Source organism: Diceros bicornis, chromosome X (genome assembly GCF_020826845.1).
Source record: "Diceros bicornis minor isolate mBicDic1 chromosome X, mDicBic1.mat.cur, whole genome shotgun sequence".
Lineage (NCBI taxonomy): Eukaryota > Metazoa > Chordata > Mammalia > Perissodactyla > Rhinocerotidae > Diceros > Diceros bicornis.
In genome coordinates, this window is record NC_080781.1 from 27050667 (window position 1) to 27074757 (window position 24091).

Sequence of the window (24091 nt, forward strand, 5' to 3'; positions counted from 1 at the left end):
TTACCTTGCATCTAGCCAGTATTTCCCCAACTTATTCACAAGAATATAATGAAAGACCTTGTCAAATGCCCTGATGAAATGCAAATAGACTGCAGCATTTTGCTTACTTACCAGTCTAAAATTTCTTCAATGTAAAAAATTATTTTAGCCTCAAACATATAGATAATGTAGGTTTTATTTATCTCTATACATGTGTGTATTTGTGTTTATTTTGCTAAATTACCTGGCTAATCTCTCTAAGAAATGGGTTCACATTTCTCTTATAGCCTCCATCTAAGTAGCATTCATCATTTTAAATGTCTTGGGGAACTACAGTAATATCTCCTGTGATGTTTATATAGAATTTAGCTGCATTTGTCAACATCTAGTTAGAAGACAATTACTATAGCTATGGGAGGGGTGTCATCACCCTTTTGTAGAGATCATGCCATGCAATAAAGGTGGCAGAAATAGATTATAACTGCAGTGATTATCACAGAATTTTTAAAGACTTTGCTAGACGATCTAGCAGATCTTAAATGTTTGCTCATTTCATTCAGTGTTGTAAAAAGGGCAACTGGATCACCAAGAAATAGGTTAGGTTCTCAGAGAATATTGTTATTTCATTAATCCACAGATCAGCTCTTGTCTGGAAAAATATTTAACTAAATTTTACAGACCACACAACAGAGGGTTTCTGGAAAGTGAGGGAGGAATGCTGAACTGAGACAGTGATTGAAGAGTGTTACTGGCATTCCATGGAGCAGGGTGCTGGAGATGGCAGACTTCCCACATAGCAAAGAACTGTCCCAAGTCCCACAGCACTTTTGAATGTCCCACTGGACACTCATATAGGGGGAAACCCTGTTTATAAACACCTGAATCTAGAACTTAACTCAATTTGACATATAAACATAAAATACCTTTGTCACGGTTTTAATACACATGGAATTTTTCAGAAATGCAACCGCCATGAAAATCCAAGGACGATTTTACTTTGTGTTGTTAAGAATTTGGCCAAGAGCTGTTCAGCATTTTGGAAAGTTACACTGTGGATGGCCAACGCCGCTCACGGTGTCTGAGTCCCCATGCAACACACCGGTGTCATTCTGCACTTGTTGATATTGCACTCATAGTACAATCATCTGGAAACTTCACTTGTGTTCTTGTGTGATCCTGACTAACTGCCTGCTGAAATACATATTATTTTATTATAAATGACTGATATTTCTCTTTAAAATTAAAGTCAGGGTATCATTTGAAAACATTGTATCTATAGGTAGGGTATATTATCTACAAATTTTGGTTTATGATAGTAAAGAAGGTGTTACAAAGTAATTGTTATAAGAAATGGGGTGGCATTGGATCTGAGAAAGTTGAAAGCCACTGATATAGAGCTACAAGGAAATTTCAAGATGAAGGATATTATACTGAAAATAAATAGGATTTTTTAAGGAGAGAATGAGGATATTTTCTCCCTGTGCATCCAATCCCTAATCCTTACAGCTCCATGGAGAATGAAATCGCATTTTAAATCTTGCTGTCTTTTACCGCCAGCTGTGACTACCGGTGAACCGGAGGTCTACTTCATACACGAACCTGAATTAAAAACAGTCAGCCCTTTAGTCAGTTCAGAGCCCACGTTCTTGATTACATTTGACACAATAATCATCATCATATCTCAGGACTCAAATCAGCCTGACAGTGCTCGACTCAGGGCTGCTTCTCCCAATTAGCTGAAAATTGCGGCCCAGCTCATCTTCTAGGGAAGAAGTTTACATTTACAATTTTGCTGCAGTGAAAAGGCAGCGAACAAGATGGAAGAGGCAAATCAACTTTCTCACTTATACAAAAACTACTTTATTTTAAGTTCACCTAACTCGGGTAAACCCATTTTGACAGGAATGAAGAAGTGTGAGCTTTTTTGTTATTATTTTTTTAAAAATATACAAAGCTTAGGATAGCTCAAGTTTGGACTAGAAAGGAGAAATAAACACATACTGTGAATATTTCTAAAAGTTATTTTCCAAATGAGAGATTTCAGAAGGGACAGTCTTTTTATGTAAAAGATATATTCAAAATAATTTGCAGTTAATGGATGAGTACATATTATTTGAAAACAAAAAGTGGAGAGATATCAGGGTCCTAAGAAATGAATTTCCAAATAAGATGCTAGCACGAGAACATTGTCTGTGTGACACAAGTGTTATTCTGCATGTCTGGGTCAAAATCATTTGTCGTCTATATTTCTAGGGGTAAAATAATCAAGGAAATTTTTGTGCATTTTATTTCCTCAATTATGATACCTTTCTCTCCAGATCAAAGCAGTTTGCACACACTATGGAAAAAATGGACAGGAGTAAGGGAGCCCCACTTCATGGCAGCATTCCAGACGGCTGTGCTAAAGATTGGCTCAAAGAACAATGCCCTCATGTGCCATTTTCTAAGCACAGACTTTGAAGAGAAAAATATACAGATGAGACAAAGAAGAGTCTAGAAAAGTAGGAAAAAAACTAAGGAGCAGGAGAACCGGAGAGGCATGAAGATTCTGGAGGGGGCTGAGATACAAGGCATTTTGTAGCCGTCGGGTTTGGGGGAATGCATGGGCAGGAATAGGTACATAAGACCTGACAAAGTACAAGAACCCGTCCAAAGCAAATGGCAAAAATAATGGAGGAACACCGTGGAGGCTGAGGTGGAGATAAAAGGAATCAAGAGGGAGGCAAAGTTGGGGACAGGAGCATAGGAGATGTGATAGAAATAACAAGAGAGGAGGCACAGTAAGGCCAATGTTTCTCTTTTTTTTTTTTTACAGGTTTTATTTATTTATTCCCCCCCCCCCCGCCAAAGCCCCAGTAGATAGCTGTATGTCATAGCTGCACATCCTTCTAGTTGCTGTATGTGGGACGCCGCCTCAGCATGGCCGGAGAAGCAGTGCGTCCGTGTGCTCCCGGGATCCAAACCCGGGCCGCCAGCAGCGGAGAGCGCGCACTTAACCGCTAAGCCACGGGGCCGGCCCAAGGGCAATGTTTCTTTCAGTTTTAGTTTTCCCAAACATCCCTATTCCTCCAAAGCTTAACATTTCTTCCAAGACTTCACAGTATGAATATCCTAATTAACGGATATCGCTAAAGAAGAAATATTTATTTTTCCTAGAGTACAGTTATATTTATGTCAGTTTTAGGATGAATTTTTCAAGTCTGGTTCCTGATGCAAGTTTTAATCATTTTGCAGGAAAGAAGTCAAGACTGTTAAAACCCTTGAATATCCATCTGTTATATATAACATCATCTAAATGAATTTTGTCCCAAATTTTTATGATATGCATTATTGAAGAAAAAGATAATACTAATGCTTCTCAATGAATTAATTGATGTCTTTCTCCTTTAGGATTAGTCAACAATCTGAGTACTGTAAACAACATTTCCATAGACTCTGTTCTCCTTTAGAAAACAAAGTTCACGTTTTCTGTTGTCAGGGTAATTAAATCTTTGAAGAGTTTGTTTTTTGACGTTTAGGAAAAAAAAATCCTCATGTAAGCTAACATTCTTTAAAATCATCTAGAAGAAAGTATACATTCATATATTTTAGAACTACATACTCTACTGCTATGAGTATCATGACGTTAATATATATTATATAAAATGTAATATAATAATATAATAGTTAATAATATATAATCATTAATATATCAAAGTTGGGCAAAAATAATCAGAAATGAGCTTTAGTAACAAAATCCACATATTTAATTTTACTCTCTTTCATATTACCTGTGAGTGTTTTTCCAAATTCTAGCACACTTGAATCATAAGGAAACTGAATTAGAAATCCTTTGAGTGACTACTACTTAGTTTAAATTATGGATACCAAGTTGTAAAGCATCTGGCTCATTCTTGTGCTGGCATGATTTCTCAAAATGAAAAATGCTCTTTAGATGTTGTCATTTATTTATTTATTTATTTAAAATCTTTTTATTTATTTATTTATTATTTTTTTTTTTGTGAGGAAGATCCATGCTAATCCTCCTCTTTTTGCTGAGGAAGACCAGCTCTGAGCTAACATCTATTGCCAATCCCCCTCCTTTTTTTTTTTTTCCCCAAAGCCCCAGTAGATAGCTGTATGTCATAGTTGCACATCCTTCTAGTTGCTGTATGTGGGACGCGGCCTCAGCATGGCCGGAGAAGCGGTGCGTCTTTGCACGCCCGGGATCCGAACCCGGGTTGCCAGTAGTGGAGCGTGCACACTTAACCGCTAAGCCATGGGGCCGGCCCAAAATGTTGTCATTTAAATAAGACCCTTAATGATGAACCAGCTGATGTGCTTTAGTTGGTTTCAGGGTATATGCTAGTGACAACATTGATAATGGCACAACATGTTAAAAACCCACACAAGTAGATCACTGAATAATTTGGTCACTTCCCTATCAATGTTCATATAAGTGTAGTTATGAGTTACTTTTGCTAGCCACAGAATGGGACTTAAAGTTTTTTATCCAATCTTCATTTTGCTCTATGAGTCCTGTGAGTGCAAAGAAATAAAGTTTACCACATCAAAAGCAAAGCAAGAGGAGAGGCCAGTTTACAGGATAACTGCAATACATTCTATTTGGAAATACCCTTGAAGATGCCCCCTGAAAGCTTAATTGACACAGGATGAGGTGGCACATCTAGGGAAGATGAACACCATTCAGAATGACTGTGCTTCGAGTTGATCTATCTATTCACTTCTTGGTATAAAGCAAATTGTTGAACCTAATTTCCAAAATGTTCCAACGATTACTTAGGAAATCATTGGCTCCCCAAGCAACTTTCTAAAGTTGAGCTCAGCTCTTTCACTTCCCTGCTGTAAGGACAGAAAACATGGTCAGAATTTATTGTTACTCCCCACCTCTCTTAGAGACCACTGTGCATGTCACTCACGCACTTTCCTTCCTCAATAAATGCTGTCAGTAGAAAAAGGTGATTTGGGGATAAACTGTACTTTTTCCTTTTTCTCTTTCTTATTTACAACATTTGTACCATTATATAACCAGATTTCAGGACTAAGTTCAATAACTAGTTTATTGTTAAGCAGTTTGAGTTCTTGGAGAAAAAAAGTCATTCTCTCTAGGTAAAGTAGTAGTTCATCATATTCACTATAAAAATCAAGTGTTTTTGATAGGCATGTACATTTCTGATTTCTCATTTGAAAACACGAACATCATAATTTTCCCCACCTGATCATGTCTTTCCTGGTGCATATATTTTTAAAGTAGCTCTTAAAACTTGCAACATGGGACATAGATGTAATTAATTTAGCCTTTATGAAAAAATGAAGTGATAAAAATAAAAGTATTGGTGTAGCCTTGGTGTTAGAACTAATAAAACTGCATATTAGTTTTGTGAGTGGAATATATACTCAAATAATATAATAATAGTATTAGGCAAATGTGGAATAATAATTCTATGAAAGATACATTTTTCTTTATACTTTTTTTTTTCCCCAAAGCCCCAGTAGATAGTTGTATGTCATAGGTGCACATCCTCCTAGTTGCTGTATGTGGGACGTGGCCTCAGCATGGCCAGAGAAGCGGTGCCTCAGTGCGCGCCCGGGATCCGAACCCGGGCCGCCAGTAGCGGTGGAGCGCGCACACTCAACCGCTAAGCCATGGGGCCGGCCCACTTCACACTTTTTTTAATTGCAGTAACATTGGTTTATAACATTGTATAAATTTCAGGTGTACATCATTATACTTCTATTTCTGCATAGATTACATCATGTTCACCACCCAAATACTAATTACAACCCATCACCACACACATGTGCCTAATCGTCCCTTTCGTCCTCCTCCCTCCCCACTTCCCCTCTGGTAACCACCAAGCCAATCTCTGTCTCTATGTGTTTGTTTGTTGTTGTTTTTATCTTCTGCTTATGAGTGAGATCATACGGTATTTGACCTTCTCCCTCTGACTTATTTCGCTTAGCATAATACTCTCAATGTCTATCCATGTTGTCACAAATGGCTGGATTTCATCGTTTCTTATGGCTGAGTAGTATTCCTTTGTGTATATATACCACATCTTATGAAGGATACATTTAAAAAATCTTAGGTCATCAACACAGTGTGAGTAAATATAGAATTCTATAGCTTCTCTCATTACATTATAGCAGTATTGAAAATTCTTCAAATATGTGTTGGAAGAAATAAAAGCTGATATTAATAGAATATTATGCCTCTTCTTAGAGGAAAAGGTTTATCATTATACTTTCCTAGCATATGGATTCATAAACATATATACAAGGTGAATTTTGTTGCCCATCCCCAATACCTATTGCACTACCTGGCAAAGAGTGAGCACTTAACTTTTACCAAAGCAATTAATTAGAAAATGGAAAATGTATGACAATATCAGTCTTTTCACCTTAGACACTTTAATGACGTATTAATCACACTAGGGCACGTACAACTGTCACTGTTTGCGTCCGACTTTTTCTTTTGAAGTTAGAATCATCTAAGGCTCTACCAGATAACCCATTTTCAAAAGAAAAATTTGACAGAAGTTTGGAATACAGATAAAGAAGATGGAGAGAAAAACTTGCTTTTCCAGGAAGAATGGCAAATACTTGCTTAGAAGCCCTCTTGGAGCCAGCCACGTTAATGATGCTTGCAAAGGTAGAAAAGAGTTAATAGAACTATTTGAAATATTAAAAAGTAACAAATCACCCTGCCTGAGAAAATTTTCAAAGAATTAGAGGGCTGGCCCGGTGGCTTAGCGGTTAAGTGCGCGCACTCCGCTACTGGCGGCCCGGGTTCGGATCCCGGGTGCGCACTGATGCACTGCTTCTCTGGCAATGCTGAGGCCGTGTCCCACATACAGCAACTAGAAGGATGTACAACTATGACGTACGACTATCTACTGGGGGGCTTTGGGGAAAAAAAGGAGGAGGATTGGCAATAGATGTTAGCTCAGAGCCGGTCTTCCTCACCAAAAAAAAAAAAGAGGAGGATTAGCACGGATGTTAGCTCAGGGCTGATCTCCCTCACAAAAAAAAAAAAAAAAAAAGAATTAGAGAACCCAACAGCATATAAATGACGCTGCAATGTAAACCTAAGGAAAAGAAAAAGAAAAAGAAGACTTTCTTCTTATTCAAACACAGGATTCTGTGTCAGAATTGCCACAAAGCTGGAGTTTTGAGCTTGGGAAAGTCATAGACTCTCTCTGTGCCTCAATATCCTTATCTGAGTTATAAATATTTTGATATTGAAACTGGCAACATGGATTCAAAAAAGTTGAACTCAGATGTGTAAAATGTTACATTCATTTGGAACGTAGGCCAGCAAATTATAAAGCTGTCTGTCCGCCTGCTTGATACGTGACGAGAGAGCAGAACTCAGCCTGAGCACGTGGCCCTATCCTATTAACTAAGGGCTTGTAGTCAAGAAGGAGTCCCTGCCCTACTCTATCAATTAAAGGCTTGTAGTCAAGACGGAGTCCCAAGCCACTGGCTTGCTAAGGAGTCTGCAAAATCCTGCTGGAATTTGGAGCTTCAACTCTGGTTCTCCAGACTATTCTAGCAAAGAGCCCTGGCCTGACTTCAGACCGGGTCTACCCATCAGGAATGGTTGCCAAGTGAGATGGGTTGGCCAGTTGGCCAGTTGGCCACTCTACATGAGAAGTATATGGAGGCTTATTCACATACACCAAGTGCTTGGCTGGGCTTCTAAAATTGTCTACCTGCCAGGATAAATTTTTCTGTCACCAGCAGCAACCTAACAATTAGGCTAAATGTAATCATTAGTAGGTTGTGGATTATATGTTTTGTGTGTGTAGGGGAAACTATGAGTTACTCCCATGCTATTAAAATGTTGATGAGGATAGAGTATCAAGGAAGGTTAATGGAGTTTGTTTCAGGAAAAAAAAATATTAGCAGATCTTAGCAATTATAACAGACTCTATTGTTTATTGCTATTTGCTAAAATAGAGACTTCTTTTACTAAAGGTATCCTAGATTATTTCTGTGATTTCCACTCCATTCTCATTGTGGAAAATCTCAGGAAAACAAAGATTCAGTATGAGTCAACTATGGTGTGCCAGAGAATCAATCTCTCTTTCTCTCTGTCATCTTTTTCATTGTCATCATCATCGTTGTCTTCCTCCTTCTTATCCTCCTCTTCTTTCTCTTTCTCTCCCGCTCCCTCTTGTCTGTCTGTCTATCTATGAACATTCTCAGAAAAAGTCCCCAAACTTCTAACAGAATATGACGTTAGAATAATAATACCAATGGAATAATAGAAAAGATGTCTGAGTAGAGTCAAAGGTAGAATAACACAATTTCCCTTGATTAGTATGGCAGATATATAGACTTAGACCCAAGTGAAAAGTTGAGCTAATGACACTTGAGAGTACCATTCAGGCAACTCCCAGTGAAATGATCTCCATGCAGTGGTCTGGGCTAGATGCTATGCTATCTCTCTTACAAATGCTTACTGCGTGCTGAGTATTGAACCAGATGCTAAGTGTCCTGTAAGATTCTTCTTGAGAATTTGGTTCCATGGTCAGAGTTATAGAAGAGATGCATACTATACAGACTATCCCTTTCCCCACACATTCCCAAACACACATACTGTTTATTCATAATGCATACACTACAATAAAAAGTCTGATTAATCCTACAGAAATTTGTTTACCTTGACTTAACCTAATATTACCTAAGCTTTTTTTCGACCATAGAATCCTTTCTTGAGTTAACATTTATTAAGATACAATGGAACTAATTCTGGCAGTACCTCATTTGGGAAAAAAAAATATTCTAGAAGAAAAGTATATGAGGGGGATCAGGATGCTAAAGTCATGTATCCACCTGGTGCTTGAAATTATTATACCAAGGCATTACCTAACCTGTTCTTGAGTACTTTTACAACCTTACACCGTAGCCTGTTCTGTCTTTGGACAGCTTTATCACAAATCCCTCTCTCTGCTAAGCTGAAACATAAGTTCTTAGGACTAGATTACATGCTCGAATGTATCCAGCTTAATATCTCCTTAGTTTTCCTTTTCCATTGCTCTAATGTGGTGTGTGTGAGAATGAGAGAGTAAAAGTGAAATTAATGTCACTGAAACCCCTGTTTTATCTCCCCGTTCTGAATGTTTTTGGTTGGCGTGGTGCAGTGGTTCTCAAATTTTAATATGCATAGTAATAACTCGGAGACTAGAAACCTTGTTCAAAGTTTTCTGGGCCCCCTCCCCAGAGACTCTGACTTAGTAGGTTGGGGGTAGGACCCACACATTTGAATATCAAGCAAGCTCACAGGTGATGCCAATGCTACCAGTCCAAGGACCACACTTTAAGAACAGTGGGGTCGTATATACATTGATGGCCTGCCAAGCCCCCCTAGCTGGTGGGAATATTGGCTGCCAACAGCTCACAGCTGCCTCTCCCACTGGAAATTGTCCTCAGCTGTAGGTAATTGTTTTATCTAAGGTTGCCCTCTCCTACGGGGTGACCCAGAACCATTAACTGGCTGAGACTGGAGTACAAAGGCCTAGTCCCTTTGCCTTAATTTAGGATGTCTCTGAAGGGTCCTGCAAGTTCCATAGCTCCCCTTAGAATCTGCTCAGGCCTCAGATTCAGCACATATTAGCTTTCTCTCTGCCCAGTCCTACCTCTCTGACATCCTTATACATGTATCTCATGGAAACATGCTTCAACAAACCTATTGTGCACAACTCTCCATCTTAGGGAGTTTTCTTCTCCCTGTTTTCAAGGAGCCCAGTCTAAGTCAGTCGGATTTTGTTTTTATTTTACTTTTCTTTTAAACCAAGTGTAGCACCTTTTATTTACATTTCATCTTTCAATATTCAGCCTACCACCACAATTTGTTGAAATCTTTTTGGCTCCTAATAGTCTTGTCTACTGTATTTGCTATTTCTCCCTGCTTTGTGTCATTGGCAAATTTGATAAGAATGCTATCTCCGTCTCCATCCAAGTCACTGATGAAAATATTGGAGAGGACAGAGCTGAGATTAGATTACTGTGAAAAGCTGCCAGAACCTCCTTCCAAGTTGATATGTATCCATTAAAAATCAATGAAGGGAACACGGGCCTCAAAGTCCCAGATTTTGGTTTGGAACATCAGTTCTGTGTAAGTAGAAGTCAATAGCTATACTCACAGCTAAAAAGAATAATGCTATTTTAGCATTTCTACTTTAATAGGCTACTTAAGCACTACTTACATATATTAATAAATCACATCTCACTACCAAAAAACCCATAAAAATCATAAATAATCATTGTGAGTTCCTGATTATTACTCACCTAATTTGTCTCAGGATGAAATCTGTGTTTGGTCATTTTTAGAGAAGGTTTGTTTCATTTAAATATTTTTAAAAAGAGGTTGTGATCAAGTTGTTTTTTTTTAAATATTAGTATTAATTCACTTTATTTTATTTTATTTTTTTGTGAGGAAGATCAGCCCTGAGCTAACATACATGCCAATCCTCCTCTTTTTGCTGAGAAAGACTGGCCCTGGGCTAACATCCGTGCCCCATCTTCCTCTACTTTATATGGGACACTGCCACAGCATGGCCTGACAAGCGGTGCATCGGTGCGTGCCCGGGATCCGAACCCGGGTTGCCAGCAGCGGAGCGCGTGCACTTAACCGCTAAGCCACGGGGCTGGCCCCAAGTTGATGTTTAATAGCTAACTCAATTTCACTGGGTAGCTAAAATACTTGCAATATAGAAGAAAAACACAACTCCTCAGGAATTGTATGAGTAGCCATAAGTCTATGCAATGTAGGTCATAATCTTCCAAGGTGCTTGGATTAGGTCTGTCTGACTTGCTTTAAATGCTCTGTGGCATGAGGATACTGACTGGACACAGAGTGACGTAATGACTATCATAGCAGGGATTTGATGAAGCTAGCTACAAAGCTGAATATTAGAAGATATTTAAGACACACAACCAATGTTTTGAATAGGGAATTGATTTCCCAGCTAATTTAAATAGTTTTCATCTCTTTGGGTGAATACTGATGCTGGGTAGAATGGGCAGAGCAAAAGACATTGGCTGGAGGCATGAGTGTATTGCTTTTGTTTCTGGCTATTTAGTAAGTCACCATGTACTTCAAGGAAGTCTTTCCCTTCACATTTTTTTCTTGAAAATATGGTACCTGTACACTACCTCCCTAATAAAATGTAGTAGGGATTTTTAAAAGGAAAAAAAGTATCTGAAAATGCTTTCAATTGTTAACAAATTGGGAGCAAGTAAAATAAATATAGGTAAAAATATATTTACAAAAATATGAGAGGAAATATGAAAAAATGGTAAGGGTGATTATTTCTAAATTTAAAAATTTTCTACACTAAGTAAATGTCACTTTATATTAGGGAAAAATTATTTTGAAATATAGAAGAAACTTCCAAACACAGAACAATGGTAGGTAAAATATTAAAACAGAAAACCAAAAAGGCACAATCGGGGCTCAGAAACAAGAGAAACAGCTCTGTGGGTCAGAAATGGCACAGAAACACAAAGTAGTGTGGAGGGTTGAACACAGGGGGCTGTTGGGCTCTGGGATGGGAAGTGGCTACCAGGAGTTCAGATTCTGCTGGCCTCAAGAATCCAAAAATGTACCACATCAGATAAAGGACCTGAGCCAGGCTCTCTGCTTCAATTAGCCAGGAGTGGTATCAGGTTTCCCAATCGGTGAAAGGGGGCTGCAGAAAGAGCTGCTGTTGACCACCACCTAGAACTGTTTAAATGACGCCCCCCTTTTTGGGTGGAAATTGAAAAGATTAAATTTCACAAAACTCACTAATACCTTTATGTCCTGCATAATTCTTTAATATCAAGAATGCATTTGAATTAATGGTTTATAGAAAGAAAATAAATCCTTTTATTATAAATTATTTATAAATTGAATAAAGCTAGAAGATCCCCAAACTAGATGACTGTTAGAATTGGAGAGAGAAAATTATAAGTCAAACGATGATTATATCCATTTATCAAAATAACTCAACTTTCTAAAAATAAACTGCTAATTTATATATTTGATTGAATATTTTAAAGATTTTTGAGAGTGATAGTGATGCAAAGAAAATGAAAAATATAAATATAATTGAAAAGTAATATAAGGGAGGCTGTTGCTAACTTTCCCTCAATTTTAGACACTGTAATATTAAAGTTATGAATGAAGAAAAAAAGGTCTGTCCGTGTCCCCTAATTTTCATTTAGGAAACGGTTATAAGTTTTCTTTAATTTTAGAGTCTTTTCATGGGTAAATTGCACGTAGGGGCATTCCCAAGCATGTATTTTGGTGTGCTAGTGGGGCTTGGTTTAGGAACTACAGGACTCGGTTAGAATGAAAATGGCTACATCACCAGGTAATTTTCCACACCGGTAACTCACCAATGATATGGTTCCAAATGTCTCCCTTTGCGTGTAATCCCTGCAAGCTAGAAACATTCTAATTACTTTAAAAGAGATGACATAAAGTGAAGCAGGCAGTTACTACCATGAACCATTTTAGATCCGTGTGGATCATGACACTCCCGGGTCCAGAGCCCCAAGGTTTCGCGTTACAGGTATTATATTATCCTATTGCAAGACGGCAAGAATTCTTACGCTTCATAATCAGCTGGGAAGACTGGGTCTCAGCAGTATAAAAACAGGAGTGCTTTATAATTATATATACAACGCTCTCTTGAAGAGCCAAAAGAAACTTCCTCATACTGCCAAAAGAAGCGTACCTAAAGCAGTTGCTAACCGATTGGATTTTTCAATGTACCAAATCATTTTAGTCCTTAAGATGGACTAGAAGTTATATTTTGCACGAGAGGGTTTAAATATAAGCTACTCTAAATTGAGAAGTTTGAGCTGGTGGCTTTAGGGTCACTTGTAGCTTTAATATTTATGACTATTAACATGCTACAAATATATCATAAGCAGTCCCCAACTTAAGAAGAGGTTGTATTTTAAACAAATGTCCTGTTAGCATCATATCACATTCTTTACATAGCTTCAAGGGCAGCAGCAAATCTCCATCCTTCAATTTTTTGGAAATAATCCAAAGCCATTTAGTGCCCAACATCTGATTGTTTCATTCAATTCACAAACAATTATTGAGTACAATTATTAAGCAAACACAAGGTGTGGCTATACAATAATGTAACAGTCTTCCGATGATCATAAAATAGTTCCCAGGTAGTTCTAGAAAAGGAATACCAAAAATGTTTTGAGAAAGAACAGCATTTGTGGATAGAGCATAAGACCCTTTTATGAAGTTCACATGCCTGTCCCTCTGCTAAATAAACAAACTGACAAATGAGCAAAAAATTTGTGATACTATTTGCTTTTCTTCCGTGAAAACAAAATCAAGTTTCTTTCTTTCTTTATTTTTATTTTCAGAAAAATGTGGGTATGCTTTTGGGAGTATATCACATATGTAAATATCATCCATGAGGTCTCAGGAGGAAAAAAAAAAGAGTGCTGGGAGCAAAGGGAAACCAGAATATTAGTTCTAGGGAAAATAACTCTGGGGCCAGCGTGAAGGGCAAATGAGTGTAGAGATTCAATGGCTAGGAGCACAGAGCAAAGGTGGTCACAATCTCCCAGCCAAATATAGAGAAGCCTTTAGGATGAGGTGGCAATACGGATGAAGAAAAGGGAATAGTTTCTAGAGCAATTTTTGAAGTAGAATTCACAATTTAGAAGCCAATTAATACATGTGTCAGTAGAGTAGAGAAGAGAGAGGAAGAGAAAGGTTGACGGTAATTTTTAGGTTTCCAGTTTTAGAGACAATTAAGTTAAGCAATTAAACTACCCTGAAAACACAGGAAATCTAGCATTGTTTTAGGGGCAGCTAACGCCTTCTACTTTAGACCTTTTAGAGCCTGTAGGATGTGCAGATGGAGATGTATGGTAGGTGGCTGTAAGTACAGTTCTGGAGATTAGGAGAAAGATGTAAGATGAAAATAAAACCTGAGGAGTCTTAATGGTAATTGAAGCCAACAGACAAAGGTACTCAAAATGTGTATAGAGAAAGAAATAATTAAGACTGGAACATCAACATTTAAGGGCTACAGGGGCCGGCCCCGCGGCGTAGCGGTTAAGTGTGTGCGCTCCGCTGTTGGCGGCCCGGGTTCGGATCCTGGGCGCGCACCAATGGACCGCTTGTCAGGCCATGCTGTGGCGGCGTCCCATATAAAGTGGAGGCAGATGGGCACAGATGTTAGCCCAGGGCCAGTCTTCCTCAGCAAAAAGAGGAGGATTGGCGTGGATGTTAGCTCAGGGCTGATCTTCCTCACACACGCACACACAAATTTAAGGGCTACAGAGCAAAGAGAGCCTATATTGATTATTGTTACAACTCCCAAATTTGTATCTCAAGTCACTACTATTCCCCAGAATTTAAGGTTTTATATCCAGCTATCTACTCCACATCTCCACCTGGATGCATAATAGGCATTTCAAAAGTAACATGTTCACATCTTCTTCCTAAAATATGTTGCTTTTGGAGCCTTCCCCATCTCGGTAAATGAGTACCCCATCTTCCATTTGCTCAAGCTAAAAGCTCTGTGGTCTTCCTTGACTCCTCTCTTTCTTTCACACCTAAATTCAATCTCTTATAAAACCTTTTGGGCTCTGTCCTCAAGATATAGTGGCATCCAACCACTTCTTACCACATTCACCTCTCTTATTCTGGTGTAAACCACAGTCATCTCTCAAGTGTATTATGACAACAGTTTCCTAATGATTTCACTACTTCTCTTTGGTCTATTATAATAGAGGGGCCAGATAAGTCAAAACATGCCATTCCTCTGCTCAAAACCCTTATTTTGAGTAAGAGTCAAAGTCCTTAGAGGGGCCTATAAGGCCCAATGTAATCAGATTCCTCTTACCTCTCTGAACCCCTTGTCTACAACACTTCTGCTTACTTGACCTTTCCTGTCACTGGTCTCCTTAAGGTTCCTCTGACATGCCAAGCATACTCCTGCCTCAGGGCATTTCCACTTATTAGGACACTCCCAGACTATTTTTCTTCCAATTTTCCACATGGCTCACATCCCCAGGTCATTTAGCTTTTGTTTAAATGCCACCCCTTCCATGAGAACTTTCTTCACCACCATATTTAAATAACAGCACTTCTCTTCCACAACATACACACCTTCTCAACTCCTTTCCTTCTTTATGTTTCCACATTGCACTTATCACAATCTTATATACCATATATTTAACTTTTTTATTTTTTAATGTCTGTCTCCCACCTTCTCCTTCCCAGAATATAAGCTTCATGTGGGTAGGGATTTTCACTGCTATATACCTGGTACCAGGCAGTAAGCCTACCTAGCACATACCTAGCAGCAAAATATTCATGGAGCAAGTGAATGAATTCTTATGATGTTTATGACAGATGACATTTACTTTGCTCTTACTATGTGCCAAGCATTGTGCCAAGCACTTCACACTTACTATATGAATAGAAAATAGGATAATTGCAAGATAATACAGTTCTGGAAATCAAGGAAGGGAAAATTTCAACTAATAGAGTTGACAAATAGGACCAACTTTAAAATGAATTCAAGTAGATGGATAAATAAAAATAGGGCAATTCACTATTATAACAGTCATTGGCAACTTAATGAGCCCTTGTTTTCAGTAAATGGTGGTGCTGGGGAAGCCAAATTGGAGTGGGTCAAAGCATAACCAGGAACTGAAGAATAGGAAACAGGAATGTCAATCACTGCTTCCAAAAATTTGATGGTAAGGGAAAACAAGCACAGCTGGTAGAAAAGATGGTATCCTCAAAAAGTTCTTTTAGGATGAGGGAGACTTGAGCATGATGGTTGGCTGAAGGGGAGAAACAGGAAGAAGAAATTGAAGATCCCAGAGAAAGAAAGTAGAACAATTACTAAAAGAATATGTTGAAGAATGTGAAAGAGATCCAGCGTCCAGCTAGAGTAGCTCTTTCTGCACACATAATAGAGCTCAATAGTTTTTCTCCCTTTTCTTGTTTCTTTAAAGTGAAAAAGAGAAAGGACCTGAGAATAGAGATGCAAGGAATGACTTACAAGTGCTTTATGGTTGCCAAAGATGGAGAACACAGATGATAAATTTTTAGTTTGTCAACTATTAATTGTGATTATGAAAATTTGAAATGTATTATTAGAGAAGACAGGAGAATACTGAAATATTATTTTAAGGAATAGTGTATTTGCATGTATGTACATGCATATGCATATACGCATATGTGCATGTCCACACATACATGCTAAATCTTTCTTAGAACCTAGAGAGATTTTTCAGGTATCTGGGAGCTTTTGTGAGGAACTTCCAGCCATGTTGAACCCTCTGATACCAGGACCAGCCCCTCTACTTGATGAGTTTGCTCCTTGCTGAATGGTAGTAGTAGAAGCCCTCATATAGCTAGAGACAGACAATTCAGAGTTAATGCTCATGTCTTGTTTAAAGAGTGATCCTGGAATAGAAATAAGGAAATGAAATCTCATGACAGTCTCATCATAAAGTCATCAGCCAGATGGCAGTCCTTGAAATCTAATCCTTAGAGGCTTCTCACAATAATTTGTAATATCATATCTAATATTATCTTATTCACCAATTCATATCTATTCACAGAGATTGAAGAGAAAGAAATGAACTTGCAGAGGCCCATATTTCTGGCTTTATATGCTAACATGGACTCTATAAGGAATATGATCAGGAAAACAAAATATTTTCCTACATGGGTCACAATGATGATATACATTCTGATCTGAATGGTTAACCTACAGAATTTAGTTGAAAAGTAGCCTTTTATTCAAGAATGGTAGATTAATTCCTTTTAGGGACACATGGCTATTTATATTTATCTATATAAAATGGTAAATAAAGGTCCTATCAAAGCTAGCATAGAATTTGAAGATTCCTCTGACCTATTAATAAACTTAAATTGAACACTAAAATACAAAATAAAATTAGTTTACTTGTGTTTTTGATTGTCTTGCAACTACAGCCTGCCAGTGTATAATATCAAAGTAAAGTTTTCCCAAGTTATTTTTTTTTTACATGTTCTTTAACCTTCAACAATTTAAAACTGAATTGAAGATTTTGTTGCTTTCAATAGGCTTCCAAATGTATAAAATTTTTGCATATATTTATCTATATGATTGAAAGTTTCAGTGCAGGCAATACATTAGTGTTTGGTAGTAAAATCTGAACTGTGAGAAATGATGTAATCCGAATAATTTCAACAGAGTGACTTCTAGCTAAAAAGTCTTGGTTACAGACATTTTTCAAAGATATGAGATACTTTTTCTCCATAACCCAAATATCAATATTAACAATCTCTCCTTTTAAAATTGTTTACAGAATTAACAACAAAAGTAAAAGTGTTTATATTCTGTGATAGTTGTAGTTTTTGGGACTTTGAACATCAACTTCAGAAAATGGACAAATAAAAGAAATAAGGTAGAAACGAGGAAATGGAAAAATGTGAACTACTTTGTAAAGGAAACACTTTTTATTTATAAAATTTGGCAAAAACCCTTTTAGACATAATATAGTATGTAATTGTTGTAAATGTACCCTACACTGCTTAGGTGAACGCAGACAATGATCCAGAGCAGGACTATCAATAAATTTTCTGTGATGATGGAAATGTTCTACTTTACATTGTCCGATAGGGAAGCCACCGGTTACATGTGTGGCTCTTGAGCACTTGAAAGGTGGTTGATGAGATGGAGGAAATGAATTTTAAATTTTATTTAATTATAATTAATTTACACTTAAATAAGCACCTATGGCTAGTGGCTACCCTACTGGACAGCAGAAATCTAGAGGATGATGATGATGTTACTTCACTTCTAGGTTTAGCTGGGCAAGATATTGGATAAAAAGGTCAAAATGTAAAAGATCACACAAAGAGTTTTCTTGTTCTTTATTTATCTAGCACAAGATCTATAAGAACGTCAAATAAGAGAAGCTGTAGCCAAGTGGAATACGGTTTAATCCGTGCAGTTGACACACAGAGCATACACAGAATGTGAACTTCTAATATAAAGCTATCATTAGCCAACGGAGCATCCAGCTCTCCTCATGACCTCTCACACTGACCAGACCATCAAGCCCAAATGGCCCATTGTTATTACAATCCTATGTGAACATACTGTATGAATATACACTATACATGAATATATGAGCTACATGAATATACTGTGTTTACTCAAAGAAGTGACTGGGTATCTCTCCAGGGAACTTGATGCTGTCCAGCTACAGCCTGCCGGTTTATCAGTTTATTCTTCCCACGCCCTTTATGGCAAACGTTCTCCATTGGCTGGCTCAACCCTAATCCCTAGGCACTAGAGGTGGTTTTATGACATAGTTCTGGCCCTAAAGTTCCTGGGAAAGCCATTGCTTTCCTGATACAAGCACTGCCCCTTCCCCTTCTTCTTCCTGTTGGAATGCACATGTTCCGAGGGAAATGCCAAGAAGAACATGGAGACTTCAGGGCTGACATTGCTGAGCCACTGAGTCAACATCAGCATCTAAAAAGGTTTTAAAAGTGGACAGAGGGTGAGCTACATGAATATACTGTATTTAGAAAGACCATCCTGGGGCCGGCCCCGTGGCTTAGCGGTTGAGTGAGCGCGCTCCGCTGCTGGCGGCCCGGGTTCGGATCCCGGGCGCGCACCGACGCACCGCTTCTCCGGCCATGCTGAGGCCGCGTCCCACATGCAGCAACTAGAAGGATGTGCAGCTATGACAGACAACTATCTACTGGGGCTTTGGGGGAAAAAATAAATAAGTAAAATCTTTAAAAAAAAAGAAAGACCATCCTGCATTCTATGTAGAGAATGGAAGGGAAGGAGGAAGACTATAAGGGGGAAGCCAGTTAGGCGAATGATGTAGTCATTCAGGCAAAACATGGCAGTCAAAGAGTAGGTAAAGATGAAGAGAAGTGACTGGATTTGAAAGTTATTTAGGGAGTAAATAGCTCTGTGATAGCTTAGCCATTGGGGCTGTAGAGCATGACTTTCTGATTTGGACAACTGAATGTGTTGTGGTAATGTTCACTGGAGAGGGAACATAGGAAGAGAAGTAGATTGTATTTGGAGAAAGAAGTTAAAAGAGAGCAAAGATGAGTTCAGCTTTGGGCCTATTCAGTTTGAAGCTCCTGAGTGACATTAAAATGGAAAGAAATCAGTAGGATATGCAGTCAAAAGACCATTCTCAGCTGCAAATGGTATAAATGGATAGTCATCAGCAGACTGAAACTACACAAGTGGATGAATTTTCGCAGAGTATATGTCAGAAAGGAACAGGGAAGAAATTTAGAGGCATGAATCAGAATTAGCTTGATGAATTGCAGATTCTGTATGGGCCAGCAAAAAATGTAATTTGACTTCTACCATTCTATTTTACTTTATCCACTGGAGAAATAACTATATACCTTCCCTAGGTGGTAGCTTTTTAGGGACAAAGTCAAAAAATATAAACTAGAAGCCCCTCCTCCGAACAATCCAAAGACTTTAAGAAAGTGATCAAAAGAACAGAGAGAGCTGCTTGGAGATTCAAGGAGCATAAGAATGTGGAGAGAAGGGACTGCCAGAAAGAGTGGCCTAGATGGCACAGACCTGCCTTGAAGCCCTAGTTTTGTACCATGAACAACCTTTCTTTTGGGCCCCTGCTTAGCTTACATTCCCTAAACTCACCAAATTAATTTCTGTTCTTAATCTGCTTTCCTAAAGAGGCTTCTCTCTGAGAAGCAAGTATTTCCCATTGAGATCTAACTACTGACTCTCTGATACCAATCGATTGCATACGAATAAGTCTTCCCCAACCTAATCTGCCCCTATTTAACTGAACGAACAGATACCAGATCTGTATTTGGAGCAGAAAGTCCAAACCTTGCCCTTAAGAGGAGGCAGTAACTCTGAGAATTTTTTCCAATTATCATTCCCCTATTCAAGCTCGTCCTCTCTCCAGCAGGGTTCTTTTGATAGGGCCCCAAATATAACTTCTCAACTTCAGGGGGAATCTTCTTCTTTTCCATGGTCATCTGCACACCCATTGTCTAGAATTCAGGACTAGAGCTGCTCTGTTCCCTCAGGCTCACCAGCCTAAATCTAGTTTCACAGGAGTTTTCACTCCTCAGTCTCTAACCTGATTTCAAAATTTACGTGCTCTCTCAATTTTCACATATCAATAGCTCATTACTCCTAAGAATTTCTGCTCTTAGTTCAAAATCTGTTCTTTTTTTTTTTTCTTGATGGTGGCCTTTTCTTCTTAATAAAGGCCACCTAACCGACTTCTTCAGTAATTCTTGTCATCTTCTGGAACTCATTTACCTTTCACTGTGGTCTTCTACATCACTTGCCCCTATTTTCTGACAGAACTAAAAGTGAGTACCCAATAATCCTTAACTTACCATAGCATAAACAAGGTAACCCAACATTACACAAAGAGAGTCATCTTCCAACAAATATTTACCAGCTCCCTATTATATCACCTAGCTCAGGACCTTAGGACGTGTCAAATAAGAAAGACAGTCTCTGTCCTCAGGGAGTTTAGACTAATGTGAAAGACAAACGTTAAACAATTAGTTACATAATCCATGTTTTTATTTATAATTAGGATAAATGCTAATGAAAGAAAAACACAGGGGTTAAGAGAGTGGACAATAAGGAGACAAGACCTAGTCTGATTAGGTAGTGTCTCCACATGTGCCATGTTGGAACAGAACAATATTTCTTTGGACAGAGCTCTCAAAGCAGACTGATAAATGGCTTTTCTAGCTACAAGTCAGCATTTTGTTTTTGTCTAATCTCTTAGTTATGTCACTACCTTTGTGATTGTGGGCAAATCATTTGATTTCACCAGTCTTCAGATTCCTAATCTTTAAAGCAAGAGGACTTAGGCAAACCTGTGTGTTTAGTTGGCATTTGCCATCTTGGATCCTCCCAAGCCCCGGTTTAGCAAGATTGGGAAAACGAATGTGCATCGTCCACCCAGTGTCACCACCCCATCATTATAGCCAACAATAGTTTTAGAAATAATGTAGTTCATACCTTTTCTGAATGCTTGCCCAAGAGGCATTGATGTTCTCTGTTATCATGTGTACTTTTCTGGTATCATCTGCAGAATAATCCCGGAGAAGTTTCAGTGCCAAGTCATTTGTCACATCTACATTTATCTGCCACTGGCGGAGGTCTTTGGCCAATTGCTGTAGATGTGTATGGGAAAGAGAATGAATGTCAGTTTTCTCTGAAATCTTTAGTTGGAGTTTCTTAAAATTCTTCATAAATAGCTTCTGAATCCTCAGGTCAGAACATGTCTACATGATTGCTTTTAATCTACCATGTGATTTAGTCAATCATGACAGTATAAGCTAACTCACTCTTTATGACAAAACTTTTCAAATGCTGCATCTTGAGCAATAACCAGTATCAGATATTTCAATTTAGTAGCAATTAATTGGAAACAAACTGGACTTAATTATTTTACCATGGGAGAAAACTATAAAAATAAGCTCCCATATAATTGTGGAGTATGTGACAAATACCAAAATTTGAACAGAAAAATATATTTCATATATTTCTTTCCCTCTTCATTAACTTGTTGAATTGTTTATGTAATTAGTGCCATCTACTGGCATTTAACTAAAGCTGCATACAGAAAATATTGAACATCAAAAGAACAGTGCTGTTATTCCAGTTATGAATTTTTTGAAGGATCAGTTTATTAATAGTACTTCAAAAAACATCCTACTTTAGGGGCGGCCCCATGGCTTAGCGGTTGAGTGCACGCACTCCACTGCTGGCGGCCTGGGTTCGCATCCTGCGTACGCACCCATGCACCGCTTGTCGGGCCATGCTGAGGCTGCGTCCCACATACAGCAACTAGAAGGATGTGCAACTATGACATACAACTAGCTACTGGGGCTTTGGGGAGAAAAAGGGGGGGAAAAACATCCTACTTTAAAATTAGAATAAAATTTCAACTATAAGAATCCTCCTAAACCAAATGACCTATGTTTTCTTCTTTGTTTGTCTTTGGCAACTGAATATTATCAAACTGTATTTCATCATTTGAAATACCATATATCAAAGAAAGAAATAAACCAATGATAGGTTTATCTAGAAGTATATTAACCCAAAATTTCTTTTTTTTTTAAATTATTTTTTCTTTGTGAGGAAGATCAGCCCTGGGCTAACATCCATGCCAATCCTCCTCCTTTTACTGAGGAAGACTGGCCCTGAGCTAACATCCGTGCCCATCTTCCTCCACTTTATGTGGGACGCCACCACAGCATGGCCTGACAAGCGGTGCGTCGGTGCGCGCCCAGGATCCGAACCCAGGCTGCCAGCAGAGGAGCGCGCGCACTTAACTGCTACGCCACGGAGCCGGCCCCCCAAAATTTCTATTAAGCATTGCTGTAAGTTCATGGAGGAGGCCTCTAAGCATTAACATAATATTAAATTGTTAAGATCATTATATCAAGTTCAACATAGTGGGTTAAGCCATTGATAAATGGACAAAGGAACAGGAACAGGCAATTCAAACTAGAGAAAGAATAAAAAGTTTTTAGAAAACAAGAAAAAAATTAACTTTCAAAAATAAAAAAATAGGGCCGGCCCGGTGGCTTAGTGGTTAAGTGTGCGCGCTCTGCTGCTGGCGGCCCGGGGTTCGGATCCCGGGCGCGCACCAACGCACCACTTCTCCGGCCATGCTGAGGCCGCGTCCCACATACAGCAACTAGAACGATGTGCAACTAAGACATACAACTATCTACTGGGGCTTTGGGGGAAAAAATAAATAAATAAATAAATAAAATTAAAAAAATAAAAAAATAGAGTATTAAGCCAAGATGGTACAATTTGACACCAATTAAATTAATAGAAAGTGAAATCCAAAGCTGGAAAGACTGTGGTAAAATTAGCACATTCATGTACTACTGCCGGGAACAGTTATCTATCGGGACAATTTGTAAATAGATAGCAAGTGACACACAAAGGCTTACTCCCATTGACCCTGTAATCTCGCTTTCGGTATTTTGTTCTAATAAAATATTTAAAAGAAGAGAAATACATTATAGGAATAAAGATCTTCATTAACTAAGACAGTAAAAAATGAGAAACAATTTCAATGTTTAATGAGAGGACATTAAAATAACATAATACATCAAGCCAATGGTCTAATATGCAATAAATGTGCACGGAAAGCATAAGTAAAAAAACAGAACACAATTTCTGTCTACTCTGTGTTTCTTAAATCTGTAAGAATACATAGCCATGAAGTAGAAGGGGAACAGTGGAAATTGAAAATAATCGATGTTTCTGAAAAGAGCAATCATTTTTGTTTTAATATTTGTTCTTTTATGTTAGAATGATGTTTGTATAATGAAAATCAAACGCTAGTATTTTTAGCATAGTTTAAGTATGTTTGAGTGGACTCCTGTTCCTTGAAAATGTATAATCTGTATATAATCTGGCATTAACTAGAACATCCTATTCTAGAATCAAATGAAATAATTGCATTTATTGCATATGGCAAACAGACTCAGATAACCAAACTAGTACCAAGCAGCTAAAGCCAACTCACTAACTTTTTCTCTGAAAACAAAAAGAGAGAGAATTTTTAAAGGTACAAAGTATCGTTGCTGTGCTACAAAGCAATTAAAATTTATCCTTGTAGAATGCCTGCCTTTTCTTATATACTCCTTTTATCAAGCCCTGAAGCTCCTATTTTCTACTTTTCAGATCCTCACACTATTCAAAAGCCTTTCTGAGGTGAAATGTACACCCTAAAGGCTTTCTCTTTCTAGAAATTTCCTAGGGTACAAAATTACCTCTCCTTTCCTTCCCTCCTCACTTAAGCCAAATCTACAGTGTTAAAAGTAATGTATACTAAGATATGAAAGACCAATTGGCGCTAATTATCCAGAGGATGGTACTTGCATTTTAAAAGAAGACTTTATTATTTATCATCTATTAATTCTCTAATTGGTAGCATAAGAATCCAAAAAACTGAGACCAAAAACTTGGTTACCTTTTCCCAAGGTAATTCCTTTTTTTTTTTTTTTTTGGTGAGGAAGATTGGCTCTGAGCTAACACCTGTTGCCAATCTTCCTCTT

The 24091-nt window shown here is 38.1% G+C and overlaps 1 protein-coding gene across 3 annotated transcripts in view; it reads right to left on the bottom strand.

Annotated features, from left to right (window-relative positions):
- DMD (dystrophin) overlaps positions 1-24091 on the bottom strand; it is a 743617-nt gene that overhangs the window by 489240 nt on the left and 230286 nt on the right. For all 3 annotated transcript variants that reach the window (XM_058535613.1, XM_058535611.1, XM_058535612.1), the window contains exon 9: positions 21027-21181. In XM_058535613.1, coding sequence (XP_058391596.1) covers positions 21027-21181 — 155 coding nt within the window. The remainder of the gene's footprint in view (positions 1-21026; positions 21182-24091) is intronic.